The sequence below is a fragment of the Miniopterus natalensis genome, chromosome 2 (genome assembly GCF_054644295.1).
Source record: "Miniopterus natalensis isolate mMinNat1 chromosome 2, mMinNat1.hap1, whole genome shotgun sequence".
Classification (NCBI taxonomy): domain Eukaryota; kingdom Metazoa; phylum Chordata; class Mammalia; order Chiroptera; family Miniopteridae; genus Miniopterus; species Miniopterus natalensis.
In genome coordinates this window covers 129,692,240-129,709,067 of record NC_142082.1, presented here as the reverse complement: position 1 = coordinate 129,709,067, position 16,828 = coordinate 129,692,240, and the positions used below count along the sequence as shown (strand labels likewise).

At 36.6% G+C, this 16,828-nt stretch overlaps 1 protein-coding gene across 1 annotated transcript in view; it reads left to right on the top strand.

Annotated features, from left to right (window-relative positions):
* The first annotated feature begins 231 nt into the window (after positions 1 to 231).
* Positions 232 to 16,828, top strand: part of CAND1 (cullin associated and neddylation dissociated 1) — a 42,360-nt gene continuing 25,763 nt past the window's right edge. Inside the window, exons 1-2 of the mRNA XM_016199596.2 lie at positions 232 to 575; positions 10,033 to 10,176. Of these exons, the coding sequence (XP_016055082.1) occupies positions 508 to 575; positions 10,033 to 10,176 (212 nt within the window). The 5' untranslated portion in view covers positions 232 to 507. The remainder of the gene's footprint in view (positions 576 to 10,032; positions 10,177 to 16,828) is intronic.

The window sequence follows — 16,828 nt, the reverse complement described above, 5'->3', positions numbered from 1 at the left end:
AAAGGCGGTAGACGTGAAGACTGACACAAGCCTCCTCCAACAGGATTGCCCTTTAACTAGCGTCTCTGCAGCGTGCGTGGGGAGACCTCCATGAACCCTGACCTCAGCTCTCCGTAGCGTCCCGCGTCTGCCGCCCCCGCCCCGGGAGCGAAGGAGGCGGGTTTTGGCCTCTTGCCCTAGGGAGAGAGTGCGGAGGGAGTGGGAGCGAGCCGAGCCGGAGTGGAAGTGTCTGGCTCCCCAGAGGTCCTGCTGTACTCCTCGCTTCCCATGAGCTCGGTCTCCAGCGAGCAGCGCCGACGTTAGGCGGGCCTCGCAGCCTCTGCTGTCCCCGGGACAGGCCCACGCCTCGCCGGGGAGGGGGCATCCCGTCTAGGCGCCTCCTTAGTCAGCTTCGGCGTCGCGCTGCGACCCTGGAAGCGAGACCGCCGCGAGCAAGAGGAGGAGCAGCAGCGGCGGCAGCGGGCAGCAGCATCTGCAGCGCCAGCGGGCGGGATCGAGGCCGTCAACATGGCGAGCGCCTCGTACCACATTTCCAATCTGCTGGAAAAAATGACATCCAGTGACAAGGACTTCAGGTAAGGCCGAAATCCGACCCTAAACCCACCTCGGGGACCCCTATCCGCGGCCCTAGCCCTCACACAGGCCTTGCCCCACCCCTTTGGCCTGAACCGGTTTCTCCGCTTTTCCCAAGTCCCCATCCCGCCACTCGGGTCCCGGATCCCGGCAGTCTCCTTGCCTCTCCCACCTTGTAACCCCCTCCCCCCATTCTTTTCTCCAGGCCGTTGCCCGCCGCTGGTCCTCGGCCTTTTCTGTGTCCCCAAACGTCCCCTCCGCATTCTTTGCTACCCTTTCCCTCCCCCACACGCGACATGATTTTCGTGTCCCAGGCAGCGAAAAGGGGCGAAATCACTCATATTGTGGGGAAGGGAGTTGCTCTAGGCTGGGAGATCGGGAGGCCCGGCCTACTCGCCGGCCCGCCGGAGGCGCTAGGCCGCCCTTCTCGCTGGGGCCGGAGCTGCAGCCCACTCGGGCATCTCGCTGTCTCCTCCTTTCCCGCAGTTGTGAGTGGGCCTCGGTGCATTCATCTTGAACAATTCTCTGTTTCTGAGCTCTTCTCGGATTAGGTTATAAACTTTTTCTTTGGGTTATTTCATTCTAGAGAGTGGGAAGGGGGTAGGGTGGCCAGGATGGAGGAAACTTGACTCGTAGGGTTTTCCCGCCAGCATCTCTGTCATTTTCCCTTGTCAGGTAAAACCCAAGCAAGAACTCGGGGTTTCGGTTTTATTTTTTTATATCCAGAATTTATTGCCAGAAAGGTGAATTGCTGAACCTTAAACAGAAAGTAAACCAAGCAAATGGATCTTATTGGAAAGAAGCGTTTTCTAATATGGGGATGGTAAATATGATAGCAGTTCTGTTCCAGGAGACTTGTACTGTCCGTTCTTAACCTTGGTAGCATGCATATTGAAAAAGTGTTATATTTTCATAGATTATCTTGATTTCTCTTTCATTTTTGCACTACAGTAATTGTTTCAACTCTTTCTTCCCGCCTTCCATCCCATCACAAAATAAAAAAGCTCTCGATCTAAAAAAAAAGTATTATTTATTTGATACTCGTTTTGTTCTCTAAGGCTTAGTGGTTGTATTTTGTGTGCATTTTTAAAAGAGAGGATATAGAATCTTCTATTAAGATTGTGGTTGAAGAGCTTATTTACTTATTTATTTGTGTATTTATTTACTTATTGTATGAACAGTACGATTTAACACCTGAAAACATGTCTAAACCTTATATGCCAGTAAGAAATTTCCCTATTTGTGAAACAAGAACCATGATAAATGTAGAGATTGTGTTCTTAACTAAATTGATGTGCTGGCATATTAAAATTGCCAATAAAATACAGTTTTAGTTGTGTGACTTCAAAGCCAAGTGATTTTTTAGAAAGTTGCTACCTAGGGAGTTTTTTAGTATTGCATTTGAAACTTTTAAAATCCAGTTTGCTAATACTAAAGATTTTAGTGTTGTGACTTTTGGGAGGAGACATGTTTGTTTGGGGTATTTTGATATTTAGATTTGTGTAGCTCTACGGCCAAAATCAAGATTAGTAGGGGAAATAAAAGTTTTTGGGTTTTGTTTTTTTTTATTTTTTAAGGATTTGAATGCTCTTTACTTCCATTTGGAGCTTTTCTTGGTCCTAACACAAACCATTGAAGTTTCAGTAAACATTTCAACTAACTTTCAGCTAGTAGAGTGTATGGTGTGATCCCCTTCTTCCCATTTGTCAGTTTGGCTCATTCTGTAAAAGTACTGAATTTCATTTTGATTGTGTTCAAAGATGGCACTTTCCCTATAATAGTACAATTTTGCTCAACTAGTCAGACTTGTGTATGGGTGATATGTTTAGAACATAGAAATCAAAAAATGTGATAATATGCATATGTAATTATTGACTGAAGCTTTCTTTAATTTCTAGTAAAGGCAAAAATATACACATGCTTGGGTTTTTGCTTTTTAAACTATATTAAGAAATAATGCTCTGATGTTAAGCTACAGTTAGTGAGCTTCATAAGGATTGTCTATCAGTTTGGGCTGGAATAAATCAAAACATTGTTTGGAAGATTATTCTCCTGAAAGTGTAATATTGAAATATTTCTAATAGTTGATGAGTATTACAGAAGATACTTTTAGGTAGAAGATATGTTTAGGAACAATAAGTGACTTCCAGTGATTTGACATCATTAAGAAATTTTATTAACTTTTTTTTAAAGACTTGTGGTAGCCTTTAGAATGAAAGCACTAAATATATTAAATTACAGACATTTAAGAGATTAATTAAAATAGTGAGCATTTGAAGTCAAGTATTTCGAAGATTTTTCTGTATGTTTCTCATTAGAAATTTATTTACTTGTTTATTTTGATGTAAATATCACAGTTTTCCCATTACATGTTTTAAAGTACCTAGGGCTAGAAGGATGATGAGGACAAGGCTAATTAACATTGTAGAGCATATAACATGCAAACCACTCTACCTCGTGCTAAGGGGAAAAAAATATATCTAAGAGGAAGAAAAACATTCTTCTCGTGGTAGTCTCCAAACAGAAAACCTCCTACTTTCAAGATATGAGTTCTGTCATGTAGGACTTTTTGTTATGAAATATCTGTGAGATCATGGGCAAGCTACTTAATTTGGAATTAAATTTTCACTTGAGAGACATAAGGTCCCTTATAGGCCCGAAATTTCAGGTTTCTGTGGATAACTACATTGTCCATTAATGCAAAGAAGATAAAGAAATAGGTGCAGGTTTCAAAGTTTTGAAATGTCAGCACTTTAAAAGAATTGTTTTGTAGGACTTAAGTCATAGGCTCAATTTATTGAAAAAAAAAAAAACAACTAATGCCCTTTTCTTTCGTGTTTAGTATTCTATATTATTTGGAGGTGGGATATATATTAAGGTTTAGTGCCGGTAGGTAGGTGATTCTGTAGATATCAGACTGCAAACTTCAGTGTGCCTGAATCATGTGAATGCTCCATTTATGAATACTGTATTAATATTGAATATTCAATGGGTTGAGATAATGAAGTTCTGCTTTTATTTTTATATACTTCACCACCAACTGAATTAAAATATTACAAGGAATCAAGAGCTAAAGAAAAAATTTACTATTCTTTATCTCTCTGTTCACAATAGTTAATATTAATGGTAAATATGGGCTTTATACACTTGATCCTATTTATTTTTTTTAATCCTCACCCAAGGATTAAATTATTATTATTTTTCAGAGAGAGAGGAAGGGAGAGGGTGCAACTGGGGATCAAACCCACAGCCTTTTGGTGTACCAGAGGGTGCTCCAACCACCTGAAACCACCCAGCTTACAACTCTAGTTCAGTAGATACTAGCAATATCTGTTACAGCTGAGGAAACTGAAATGGTGATGTAAATACTTGCCCCAGGTCAGTTTGACACTAGTAGATCTGGGCTTTTCAGATATCTCCAAGCATGAACTCTTAACGACCATGTTATGCTATTTCTCTAGGGTTTTGACTAGGGGACATAAAAAGTAAGGCCTTAAATTTCAGTTTCTTCTACGTTAGACTTGCGGAATGTTTTGTGCTGGAAGACACTTTTAGTAAGTCCCTAAGAGAGACTACTAAAAGTTGAAGTTCTGGTGCTGGCCCTCACTACATGCTTGTTGAATGGTTAAGACACTATTGTGAAAAAAGATGAGTAACCCATGGCAATATGTCCTTGTCAGGTTGAAGTAGCAGAGAAGATGAAAGTAAGAAGATTCATGTTCGTGGAGTGTCTTGAGTGTCTGGCAGGTCTTTAAATTATAGGTAGAGAAAATATTGTGAAAGCACACTGTACAAAATTTCATTGGGGGAGAAGGATTAGATAATCTTGACTGTATCTGAGGAACGAATATTGTTCTTGAAACTCTTTGAGGATAGGAACCTTGTCTTACTGAACGTAATCCTTCATTCTGTTTAGTGCCTTGACCATGTGGGTTCTCAGTAGATGCTTGTTTAGTTGAATTGGATTTTAGTTCCAGAGTTAAGGAAAAAAGCATGTAAGAATTTGGAGAAGTTTGCTCCAGAATACTGTATAAAATCTACCAATCTATTTTTTTAAATACCATTTTATACAGTCTAAAATAATTCATTGTATTGTAGAATTTCCTAGCGTGATAATGGTTTGTGTTTCCTATTGTATTTACTTATGTGTTTTGGATATTGGAAAGCTGTTTAAAATGCTAATAAAAATCTCAGTCCTGTTAAATGGAATCAGGTTTTCAGAGCTGGAAGGGATATTAGAGATCCTATAACATAGCTGAAAGTATTGTGTGAGCATTTACAGTAATATTACAGGAAATACTAAGTGAAGTTATCTGGACTGCTTGTGCTTGAAAAAAGTAGGTTTAATCAGAAGAAATAGATTTGTAGAGATTAAGAAGGTGATTTGGAGGCATTTTTAAGTACTTTGCAGGTTGGTGGCAGTAAGTTACTTGATTTCACTTATATGATTTTTCTTGATATAGGTATACTGGTAACATTGATTATCAGCAATGATTACAGCTCACCATTGAAAAAGAGGAGAAAGGGACCTCATTGAGGAAACCAGGAAGAAGAAAGATGACTAAAAATCAGTTTTGTTTACATGAATAATATTAAGGCTGTCCCAAGTTAATTAATGTCTCTAAGGGAATAAATAAAAAGTTAGATAGTCTTGGGGTGTGTATAAGGTCCTTGAAAGAAAATTGGTTCACAGAATGATGCATTTGGCCCATATCACTTAGATTTTTGGTGCAGCTGGCCACAAGGGTAAAATTGTGTTTACACATGAGAGGAAGTGTTGTTGTGAGAGTTATTCATTGTGCAGTACAAGGTATTTATTTCTACCATTATTTAAGCTTCTCTGCTTTGGATTTACTAAAGGTGAGTAAGTTCTCTCCTCAAGGAGCTTTCAGTTCTGTAGAATAAGCCAGGTGTGTAAGTTCCAGACTATAACTGTCTTGTTCATAACTGTGTTTCCAAAGCATGGCACAGTTCCTAATGATAATACCCCCAAAATATTTGTTGAATAAATGAATGAATGGCACTGCCTGTAAGTTATATCCACGTGGGACTCCCCCGTGAGTCTGAAAGTTAACATCTTAATTTCCCCCCTCCCACCTTAAATTAATCCATTATTATTATCATTATTATTATTATTTGGTCTTGTTACATTACCATCCACCAAATGTCCCAATTGGAAAACCTTGATGTTACCCTTTTACCTTACTTCTCTTCTTTGGTCCCATGATGAGTATTTCTCAAATTAGTCTCCCTATCTCAGGCCTCTTTCTTTTTTCCCCCTCATTGATTTTAGAGAGGGAGAAAGGGAGAGAGAAAGAAACATTGATATGAGAGATACATCGATAGGTTGCCTCCCATACACAACTGGGGATCAGACCCACAACCTAGGTATGTGCCCTGACCCAGAATCAGATCCATGACCTTCCAGTGCATGGGATGACACTCCAGCCAGCCAGCTAGAGGCCTCTTTTTAGTGCAATCTGTTGGTAACTCTTCCATTAGAATTGTCTTCCTCAATATCACAGCTGATCATTGTCTTCCCCACTAATTCCCATTGACTACAAGATAAACTAAAGTTCTTAGTTGTTGCCCACCTAAGCTCACTGAAATTACTTTCCCCAAAATTCCTAACAGTCTTCATGTAACTAATTTAGTGGGTATTTTCTTTACTCATCTATTTGATATGTAAGCAGTTTACCACTTTTTCCTTCTTGAATTCTCATATAGGAATTAGGTTTATTACTTTATAGCGAGGGAGCACACACACTGTGGGATGTCTCAGCAAGAGGTTTTGGGACCTATTTGGGTAATTTTGGGAAAGGTCTAAGGAAGGGAGATTTGCTTTAGATTGGCTGTTTGAAATTGGGGGCAATTCTATCACTGGACATCTTAATGTTACAGGTAGGGAAGGCTAAAGCAGAGAAAGAGCTGTAATTGGTAAGGAAGTAGCAGTTACTCAGAGAGGAGGAAATTTTTTGATATTTTATGTTGCTAAGTGAATTTGTCTGATACGGTTGTTCTGTGAGGTTGTATATGTCCAGGAAACAATATGCTTTGGCTGTAAACATCAGAGCAGTTTGAAGTAACATTGAGGTTTAGCTATGAGCCTCAGATCAGTTCCAAGACTTCAGGGATTGCTGTTTTTTTTCTTTCCCAGTCTTCATTTTTGGCCAAAGGCAGGTGCATTTGGGCTGCAGGACATTAATTCATGATGTTCACATTTTCACTATTGCTGATATTTTGTTCTTTCAGATCAGAGAAGTGGCCATTCAGTGTAGTCTGTAGTTGAACCAGGCTTATTAATCCTTTCCCTTGTAAAATGAGTGATTGAACCATCTGATGTGACAGTGGCTCTTCAATAACATTAAGACACTGGTCAGGATACAGAGTCAACTGTAACACTTGAGTCCTGTGGTTTTCCTCTTACTTCTTTGTCCATTTCCTAACCCATCTCTTCCATCCCCATACCTAATCCATTTCAAAGACCTGTTAATTTTAACCTTGTAAATCTCAGAGTTGGTTCTCATTTTTCAAAGTTGCCATGAAGATTCAGTTAGCAAATACCAAACCATTGCTCCTAGGGGAAATAAAGGATTAGGTTTCTATGAGCAAGTCACAGAATTTTCATCAGTTAACCAGTTTGTAACTTTGTTTTATGTGTGTTTCTGTCTTAAAACACCTTATGTAATATGTGTTGTTGATTGATAACATTGAACTCAAGGCCATCAGCACTATAACTCTTGCCTGAACAAATCTCACCTGACACATGTAATTTTTTCTGGGATATACATCACAGCTTTCTTGTACTTAGGCACACTAGACAGCAGTTTTGCACTACGCTTGGGGGTTATTTTAAATAGCAAAATTACCAACAAAAAGCACAAATATTCATAAAACGAGGGACTAAGTAGACTAAGAAGAGGATACATTAGTGCCTCTTCATCCACGGTTTCACTTTTTGCACTTCCAGTTACCCACAGTCAACTGTGGGGTCCAAAAATGTTAAATGGAAAATTCCAGAAATAAATAGTTAATAAGTTTTAAATTGAGCACTGTTTTGAGCTTTCTCACTATCCCGCTGTGCCCCACCTGGATGTGAATCATCCCTGTCCAGCATATCCACACGGTATACGCTGCCTGCCCTCTTGGTTACCAGATCAGCTTTCCACTGAACTGCTCCTTAGTCCTTTACTCTGAGGTATGTATTCACCACCCACACACAGAGAAAACATTTTAAATTCCAAACCAGCCTTCCCATTGCAAACCCCTGTTAGTCCTTTGAGACTCAAACTAGCCATCAGTTCTTTGGTTGGTCATTGTCAGGTGCCCTTGAGTATTGTTTTAAAAAACTGGTGAGATTGAGATTTGTCCTTTTACCTATCTGTCTGCCATAGTAGATGAAAAAGTTAAGAGAAAGGGACTGACTCTGTGTTTATTATCTCAGCCATTAGCGCCATACCTAAAAGAGTAAATGCTCAAGAGACATTTTACCAATTGGCTTTTGAATCTGCCATGGACAGCTCTCATAATGGTCAATTTCCTTATAAGAAGATTTATAGTATAGTTTTTTTATATTAACAGAAGGAAGAAATTCTCAGAATTTTTTAGTTTTCAGTGTCATTATTAAAAAGTAACTCTTAGCCTGGCCGGGCATGGCTCAGCGGTTGAGCATCGACCTAGGATCCAGGTGATCAGGGTTCGATTCCCAGTCAGGGCACATGCCCGGGTTGTGGGCTCGATCCCCAGTCAGGGGCGTGCAGGAGGCAGCCGATCAATGACTCTCTCATCACTGATGTTTCTGTCTTTCTCTCTGCCTGTCCTTTCCTCTCTCTGAAATCAATAAAGATATATTTTTGTAAAAATTAAAAAATAAAAAGTAACTCTTACAACTTCATACTACAGAATCCAATTTTTCTGATTTTTAAAAATATCTATTGTTAGTTTTGCAGGTCATCATTTTAACATGTTAACTATTAATTGTTTTTTGAAAATCAGTAGAGTTATTAGAATATAAGAATAATAAGCAGTGATTAAATGAATGAATCTGTATGCTAGTAGAATCACTTCAGAACCATAAAACAATTATTTACATTGAGATTATCTGCTTTTTTACTGAAATTGATAATCATTATGTTTTTCTTTAACCAGATGATTAGCATTTTAGGGATTCTTAGAGGTGCTAATTACAATGGTTATTTAAAAATTTTATCTAAGTAAAATGGTTAAGATGCTTTTAATGTGTTATGTTTAGAAGTACCTGCATTCGTGTGCTATTCAGTTTGTTTTATTTTACTTTCCAGAATTTGTGTGGTTTTAATTTAGGTTTGTCATATAAATGGGGGGGGGGGGACTTCCAATAAGGAGAACTGTCCAGTTTTTAAAAGTACATGCTTAATTTACCTTGTGTTGTCTCAATTTGAACATAAGCTTTTCTTTATAACCACTTTTACAAAATTTGATAAAAATTGTGCTTGCATATAGTTTAAAACTTTGTGAAATCAGCATTAAATGAACACACTAATTACTGGAGTTATCTTTAAATTGCTGTATAAGTAATGAGTTGCTAAATTAATAAGTTGTTTTGCCAAATCCTTGCCACATAGTTTAGTGCCTACATTGCCAGGCTATATGCATAGCTGTTTATCGTTTCAGCTTTAATGGTTGTTTTTTAATTGATTTAAACGTGGATTTTCATATTTCTGCTTGTAACATAAAATATTGAATTTCTGCTCAAACAGGATCTAGTTCAAATAAAAGAAAAAGGCATTAAGTAGTTATTTCAGTTAGGTTCTTTTTATAGGTAGAAGGGAGCCAAGAATTATGGGGAAAATTCATTGGTCTTTAAACAGATTTGGGGGCTTGATTTCAATGTGATTATCTAATATTCTGCAAAATTACTTTTGAAACAATTGTCTGGTGAGGTATAAGGAAAAATCTGCAAATCTATTTACCTTATTTTATCTTCTGATCAACGCTTTCATTTAAAACTGAGATTAGACAGTTGATCATTTGGGAGTTTTTGTGAGGTGTTTAGTCTTAAATGTTTGGCAGAGGTTCTTAAGGGGAGGGGCTTGGGTGTCAGGTGCAACAACTTTCTAGAATCACCTCATCATTTTGAAAATGATACCTAGTGGTGGGAGTTGAGGTGGAGGTGAGAATTTGATTTTGGAAATTTCCTAGTAATTTGTATTATGTGACCTCAGCTCAACACACAATATACTTAGGAAGGTATTCTTAATGTTGGTAATTAAAGGCTTCCTAGGTAAAATTCAAATCACATGCAAAGAAAAAGTTACAAGGAGCTTTTCTCCCCCTAAAAGCAGTGATGCAATAAATTAGAATGAAAGATCAGTCACTATAGTCCTATCAGTAAATTTGAAATCAAGACTAACCTGGGGAAGGTAATTTGGAGTAATGATAACTTATTTAAATTTTTGACAAATTTTAATTTTTTGATAGGTTTATGGCTACAAATGATTTGATGACAGAACTGCAGAAAGATTCTATCAAGTTGGATGACGATAGTGAAAGGAAAGTAGTGAAAATGATTTTGAAGTTACTGGAAGATAAAAATGGAGAGGTACAGAATTTAGCTGTCAAATGGTAAGTTTTTTTACTTGCTTACTATGCCCTCTAGCACATTTAAAATACTGCAATAATTGGTAAATTATCTTAATCTTGTACTATGTCTTTCTGGAGTTAGGGAGTGGTAAATGTTTAGTGTTTATACTTGGTACATATGATACATTTTCTTATAGTTTCTATATTGACTAAATGTAGCCTTTTATGGTATTTTATTAAGAAGTACATATAGGAAACTCCAGAAAGAGTGGTTCTCTGACTTGTTTGACCTGATTTTTTTTTTTTTTAAAGGAAGATATTTTATTTATTTATTTATTTTAAAAATATATCTTTATTGATTTCAGAGAGAGGAAAGGAGAGGGAGAGAGAGGGATAGAAACATCAATGATGAGAGAGTTATTGATCGAGCCCGCAACCTGGGCATGTGCCCTGACCGGGAATCGAACCCGGATTGCCTGGATCCTAGGTCGGCGCTCAACTGCTGAGCCACGCCTGGCCGGGCTGACCTGATTTTTTTTTAGCTTTGTTAAAAGGCCTACCTGCCTCTATCCACCTCTATATTCCAGTGTGGAAAAAATTTAAGAACCGGTGATCAAGGGAAGTAAAGACAAAAATAGTAAGACTTAAAAAATAGCAAAAAATAAAATAAAAAAAATAGCAGCAGTTAAAACCATCATTAAAACAAATCAACACTGATGATAAAATAGTTACAAAGAACCTTTCTTAAAAATTGTGAGAATTCCAATTGTCGTGTGTATAATATAGTAGGAGCATCTTGTTAGGCATGATGCTAATAAGAAAACTTGAAAGTTGGACTTATTCTGTTAATGCATCTGTTTAATTTATACATACCAAATATTAGAAATCCTTAACAATTTACGTAGTAAGTTATTAGTAAGTATAACCTTTAGTTTCATATAAAATTAAATTATAGAATTTTATGTCACATAATATTTGATATCAGTTAAATGAAGCATTGTCTCATTACTGCTTTATTGGATTTTCTTATAAAGACTTTTAATTGGTTTTGAGCTAAGCCTTTACATAAAATGTGAGAAATCATAGGTCAGCATAGAATTTCTAGGACCTTTTAGCCTTTGGCATAGCATGGAGGGAACTAGAGAGTATTTTGCTAAGTGAAATAAGCCAGTCAGAGAAAGACAGGTACCAAATGATCTCACTTATATGTGGACTATAATAAAACAAACTGATGAACAAAGTGGATCCAGAGACATAGAAGCTTGGAATAAACTGAGGGATCTCAGAGGGAAGGGGGGTAGGGGGATGTGGGAGGGGAGAGATTAATCAGGGAACTTGTATGTTTATGGGCATGGCCCTTGGATGCCCATTGGTGTGGGGAGGGCCTGGGGGTGGGATGGATGTGGGGTGGAGGGGATCATTGGGATTAAAAGGGGGACATCTGTAATGGTCTCAACAATAAAGATAAAGAGACATTAAAAATATATATATATATATATATATATATATTCAAGAAAAAAACTTTCTTTTATATGTATTTCCTTAACTTGGGATATTTGCAAGCTTAAAATAAAATAGGTCTTCAACAGACACATGTTAAAGTTGCAGAACAATTCCAAATTGTTCATATTTTAAATTTTTTGCCATTTGCTTAATAAAGAAAGTTTTGTTCAAAATACATGCTGAACATTTACTGGCCTTGAAATACAATCAAAAAAAGTAGTCTTTGTTCCAGGTACTTAGGTCTTTACCACTTGAGTAGGAATCTTAACTCATAGGAACCTGAGCTTTTGATCTTTTGATGATCTTTTATACTTAATGGGTTGGGGGAGAAATCACATATTCAAGAAAATAAAAGAATTAAGATATAAAGAAAAGTAATAAATTAGGAGATAAAACTCAAGGTCTGATTCTTGGAGGAGGAAAAATCCCAATAGATAGATAAATTACTAAGTAGCCTTATCAAGAAACTTATAAAATTGGCAAAGAACTTATCATCCAAAAGACAGGCCCAAAAATCTTTCACACACACCTTGAAACCTCAAAGGACATACAATTCCAGTACCCATACTTCTAGTACTATTCTAGAACATAAAGTATGAAAACCTTCCAATCTTTTATTTAAACTAAATACTGATGATAAATCCTGACTAAAAATAACATTAAAAAAGAAAACTACAGGCCAGTTCCATTTAAATGTTCAAAATAAAATTAAAAAAATATTGAGTGCAACATATTATGGTCAAGTGAGGTGCATCCCAAGAATATAGGGCAATTCAATATTATGTGCTTTATTAATACATTTATTTCACCATGTTAATAGATCAAAGGAAGGAAAAAACTACCTGGTTAATTGTCAAGGCACTGTAAGATTTAACTTGATTTTGATTAACAAACAAACCCAACACTTAGGCTACTTTGGATAAATAGAGGAGTGAAGCACCTTCCAAATACCAGCATTGTATTTAATGTGTCATTAGTGGGAAGAAGAGGCCAGGGATGCTTTATCTCAGTAGAGATAATTCATTACCTGAAGTAAAACATTTAATAACATGGAATTGATAGTACCTTTTTAGCATTGAAAGTTCACAAACATACACATTCATACCTCATTGCAAATACCAGTAAATTACCAGATACCTCCACACACGAGTCAGGAACAAGGCAAAGATGTGTCTCTGTCCCTGTTGCATTTCTTTTGAAGGTATTTATTAGCCACAGTAAGACAAGGGGGAAAAATTAGACACATAAGTATTGAAAAGGGTACATGGGAAAATATGTCAATATAGGGGGAAAAATTTTGATGTAAACAATAAGAATTCTGTGAAGCAACAGGATGTAAAATTAATGAACAGAAATCAGTAGCTTTCATATAAGTAGGTAATAACCAGTTGGAAGATGTGGAAACAAATGTTCATTTATTACAGCAACAGAAAGACAAAATGCCTTGGAATAAATGTAACAAGAAATGTTACAGTGGTGACCTTGAGTGAGGGTATTGTAAAGAGAAACTTAACAATTTTATCTTTTTCAAAACTTACATGAAAGAAAACTTAAAAATACTCCTAATGGATAACCAAAATGTACTTGGAAACAAATGTACTTGGAACAAATGGAAAGACGTTCCATGTTCTTGGGTTAGGATAACTCAATTTCTCCAGGTTAATTTAATGCTGGCCTGATTATAAAAATCAGTAATTTTTGCCCACCAGCTAGACAAGTTGATTCTAAAGTAAATTTTGGTGGGAAGGAGAAGGGGGCAGGATGTTTGCTCAAGATAGCTAAGAAAACACTATAAAAGTATAATAGGTGCTGGAGTTGGAGTGGGAGTGGGGGTGTTGATTAGCCTTACTTGATAGGAAAACATACTGTTATGTTTCTCTAATCAAAACAGTGAGATAGTGAGACATTAATAGACCAGTGAAGTAAAATAGAGTGGAAAGTACATAATGAAGGTAGGTGGCAGGCATCATTGGTGAAAAGTTGGGCCTTTTTTCAAAAGACTGGATAAACATTTGAAAAAGAAAATTGTTTTCTTACCTCACACACAACATCCCTACTTGAGGTCACCATTGTTTTGTTCATCTTAAATTAGTTTTGCCTCTTGTAGAACTTGACTTAAATGGACTCATACAGTATGTGCACTTCTGTGTCTGGCTTATGGGTGTATTATTGTTTTATGAGTTTATTACTGATTAATAGTCCACACCCAGCCAGCGTTGCTCAGTGGTTGAGCATTGACCTATGATCCAGGAGACTGCGGTTTGATTCCCAATCAGGGCACATGCCCCAGTTGTGGGCTTCATCCCCAGTAGGGGGCGTTCAGGAGGTAGCCAATCGATGACTCTCTCATCATTGATGTTTCTCTCTCTCCCTCTCCTCCTTCCTTCCTCTCTCTGAAATCAATAAAGACGTATTTTTAAAACAATAGTCAACAATACCACAGTCTGTTATACATTTGGTTTCTAGGGTTTGGCTATTGTGAATAAAAGATACACCGAACATTCTTGTATGAGTCCTTTTTAATACAGTGCGTGTGTCTTTATTTCTTATGGAAAAATACTAAGTATGAAATTGCTGTTTTCCATTTTGATTTTTTTAAGAGCCTACCAAATTTTTCCCTAAAATATTTGTACCATTTTACATGAAAGTACTAGTTGTTACACATTCTTTTTCTTTCTTTCTTAATTTGTCTTTATTGTTAAGTATTACAGATGTTCCCTTTTTTCCCCTTCATTGACCCCCTCCACCCCTCTCCAGCTCCCTCCCCAGGCCTTTATCACACTGTTGTCTGTGTCCTTGGGTTATGTATCTAGGCATGTAAGTCCATTGGTTAATCTCTTCCTGCCCCCACCCCTACCCCCTCTGAAATATGTCAGTCTGTTGCATGCTTCAACGTTTCTGGATCTTTTTTGTTCGTCAGTTTATTTTGTTCATTATATTCCACATATGAGTGAGATCATGTGATGTTTGTCTTTCTCCAACTGGCTTATTTTGCTTAGCATAATACTCTCCAGGTCCCTCCATGCTGTCCCAAAGGGTACGGGATCCTTCTTCTTTACAGCTGCGTAGTATTCCATGGTGTAAATGTCCTATAGCTTTTTTGTCCACTCATCTACTGATGGGCACTTGGGCTGTTTCCAGATCTTAGCTATTGTAAATTGTGCTGCCATGAACATGGGGTGCATAAATTCTTTCTGTTGGTGTTTCAGGATTCTTAAGATATATTCCTAGAAGTGGGATCACTGTTCTGTTGTCTAGATGTCTATTCTAGTGCCAGTACAGCACTGTTTTATTAGAGTAGTCAGGCTTTTTCAGCCATGGCACTATTAACTTTTTGGGCCAAGTAATTTTTTGTTGTGAGGAGCTATTAGGTGTGCAGTAGGATGTTTAGTAGCACCTTGGCCTTGACCCCACTTCCTGCCAGTAGCGTTCCTTCTTCCCTGGGCTGTTAGTGACAGCCAAAACTGTCCCAACGGTACCTGTACTGGCTGTCTGCCGGAGGACAAAATTGCCCGTGGGCGGGAATCGCTGGAGTAGACCCATAGATGTGTTGCACAACTTCATTCTTCCTCTCCAAAGAGTACTGATTTTTGTATTTCCATGTAAATTGTAGAATCAGTTTGTCAATTTCTATTTTATTTTATAAGTAACCTTGCTCATATTTTGATTGGGACTGTGTTGAAGCTATAGAAATACTTGAAGAGAATCAACATCCTAACAAGAATGAGTCAGTCTTTTAACCATGAACTGCAATATCTCATACTTTTTTGTTGATTCTTCAGGCTTTTCTACCTAAATAATTGTCATCAGTTACTATCCCCCTTTTAATCCTGATTTTGGTAATTTGTTCTCTTTTTTCTCTTTAGTTCCTCTATTTAGGGATTTACCAACTTTACTACTCTTATCAAATAACTGATTTTATGGTTTGTTAAGTTTCTCTATTATTTGTTGCCTATTTCATTGATTTCTTATCCATATTATTACTTTCCTTCTCACTCTTCCTTTCTAATTCATAAACATTTAAAAGCATATATTTTTTTCTAAGTACTTTCTTGAGCTACATTCTATAAATTTTGGTATTTTTATTACCATTCTATTTGAAGTATTTTTATTTATTTATTTTTTGTTGTTTTTGTTTTGTTTTGTTTTTGAAGTATTTTTAATCTCCGATGTGATTTTTCTTTGATCTATGGATTATTTAGAAGCAATTTTCAAATGTTTGAAGGCATCTAGATGTTTGTTTTTATTTTTACTGGTTTGTAACTTAATTTCATTATGGTCAGAGAGCCATATTCTTTAAGATTTCAGGGTGGTTTTGTTTGGTTTTTGGATTCTTTGTTTTGTGTATTTACTGAGATTTGTTTTATGGTTCAGCATATGGTAGGTCTTGGTGAATGTTCCTTGAACACTGAAAAGAAAGTGTATTCAGTACTTGAGTACAGTATTTTAGAAATGTCAATTATGTCATGTAGTTGATAGTATTGTTCAGATTTATATCCTTAGTGATGTTTTTCTTTTGTTGATATTAAATACCAAACGAGGGGTGTTAAAATTTCCAGCTATGATTGTCAATTTATCTGTTTTTCTCTTTAATGTTGATTTTGTTCATGTACTTTAAAGCTGTATGACTGGGTACTTATCTTTCTGATATTTGACTGTTTTATGAGTATAAAATATTTCTCTTTAAATATACCATATCTTGAAATATATTTTCTTTTATATTAATGTAGCCACTCCAACTTTTTTAAGATAATGTTTGGATAGTGTATCTCTATATATTACTTTCATTTTAATCTCTTTTTTTATTTTTAAATTCTGTATTTTGTAGACATCAAATAGTCCATTGACATTTATTGTCAATATTGATATGGTTGGATTTAGGTGTGCCATTTTGCTTCTTGTTTTTTATTTTGTTGTTGTTCTTACGGTTTTTATTTGGTTGTTGGTTTTCTTCCCCTGCTACCTCTTGGGTTAATCATATATTTTATAGCAGCAATTCTTAGTTTGATTTGGGGGTTCCTGGGACATCCTGTGACCTTGAAAGTATCAAGGCTATTATATGAATAATTACATATGAATATTTTCCCTTTGATTCTCCTTTTCTCATAAGTGCACAGTATAATTTTCCAGAGACCACGTGATATATGATATTACAACAGATTGAATCCAGTTGTTTTAAGCACCAAATTAA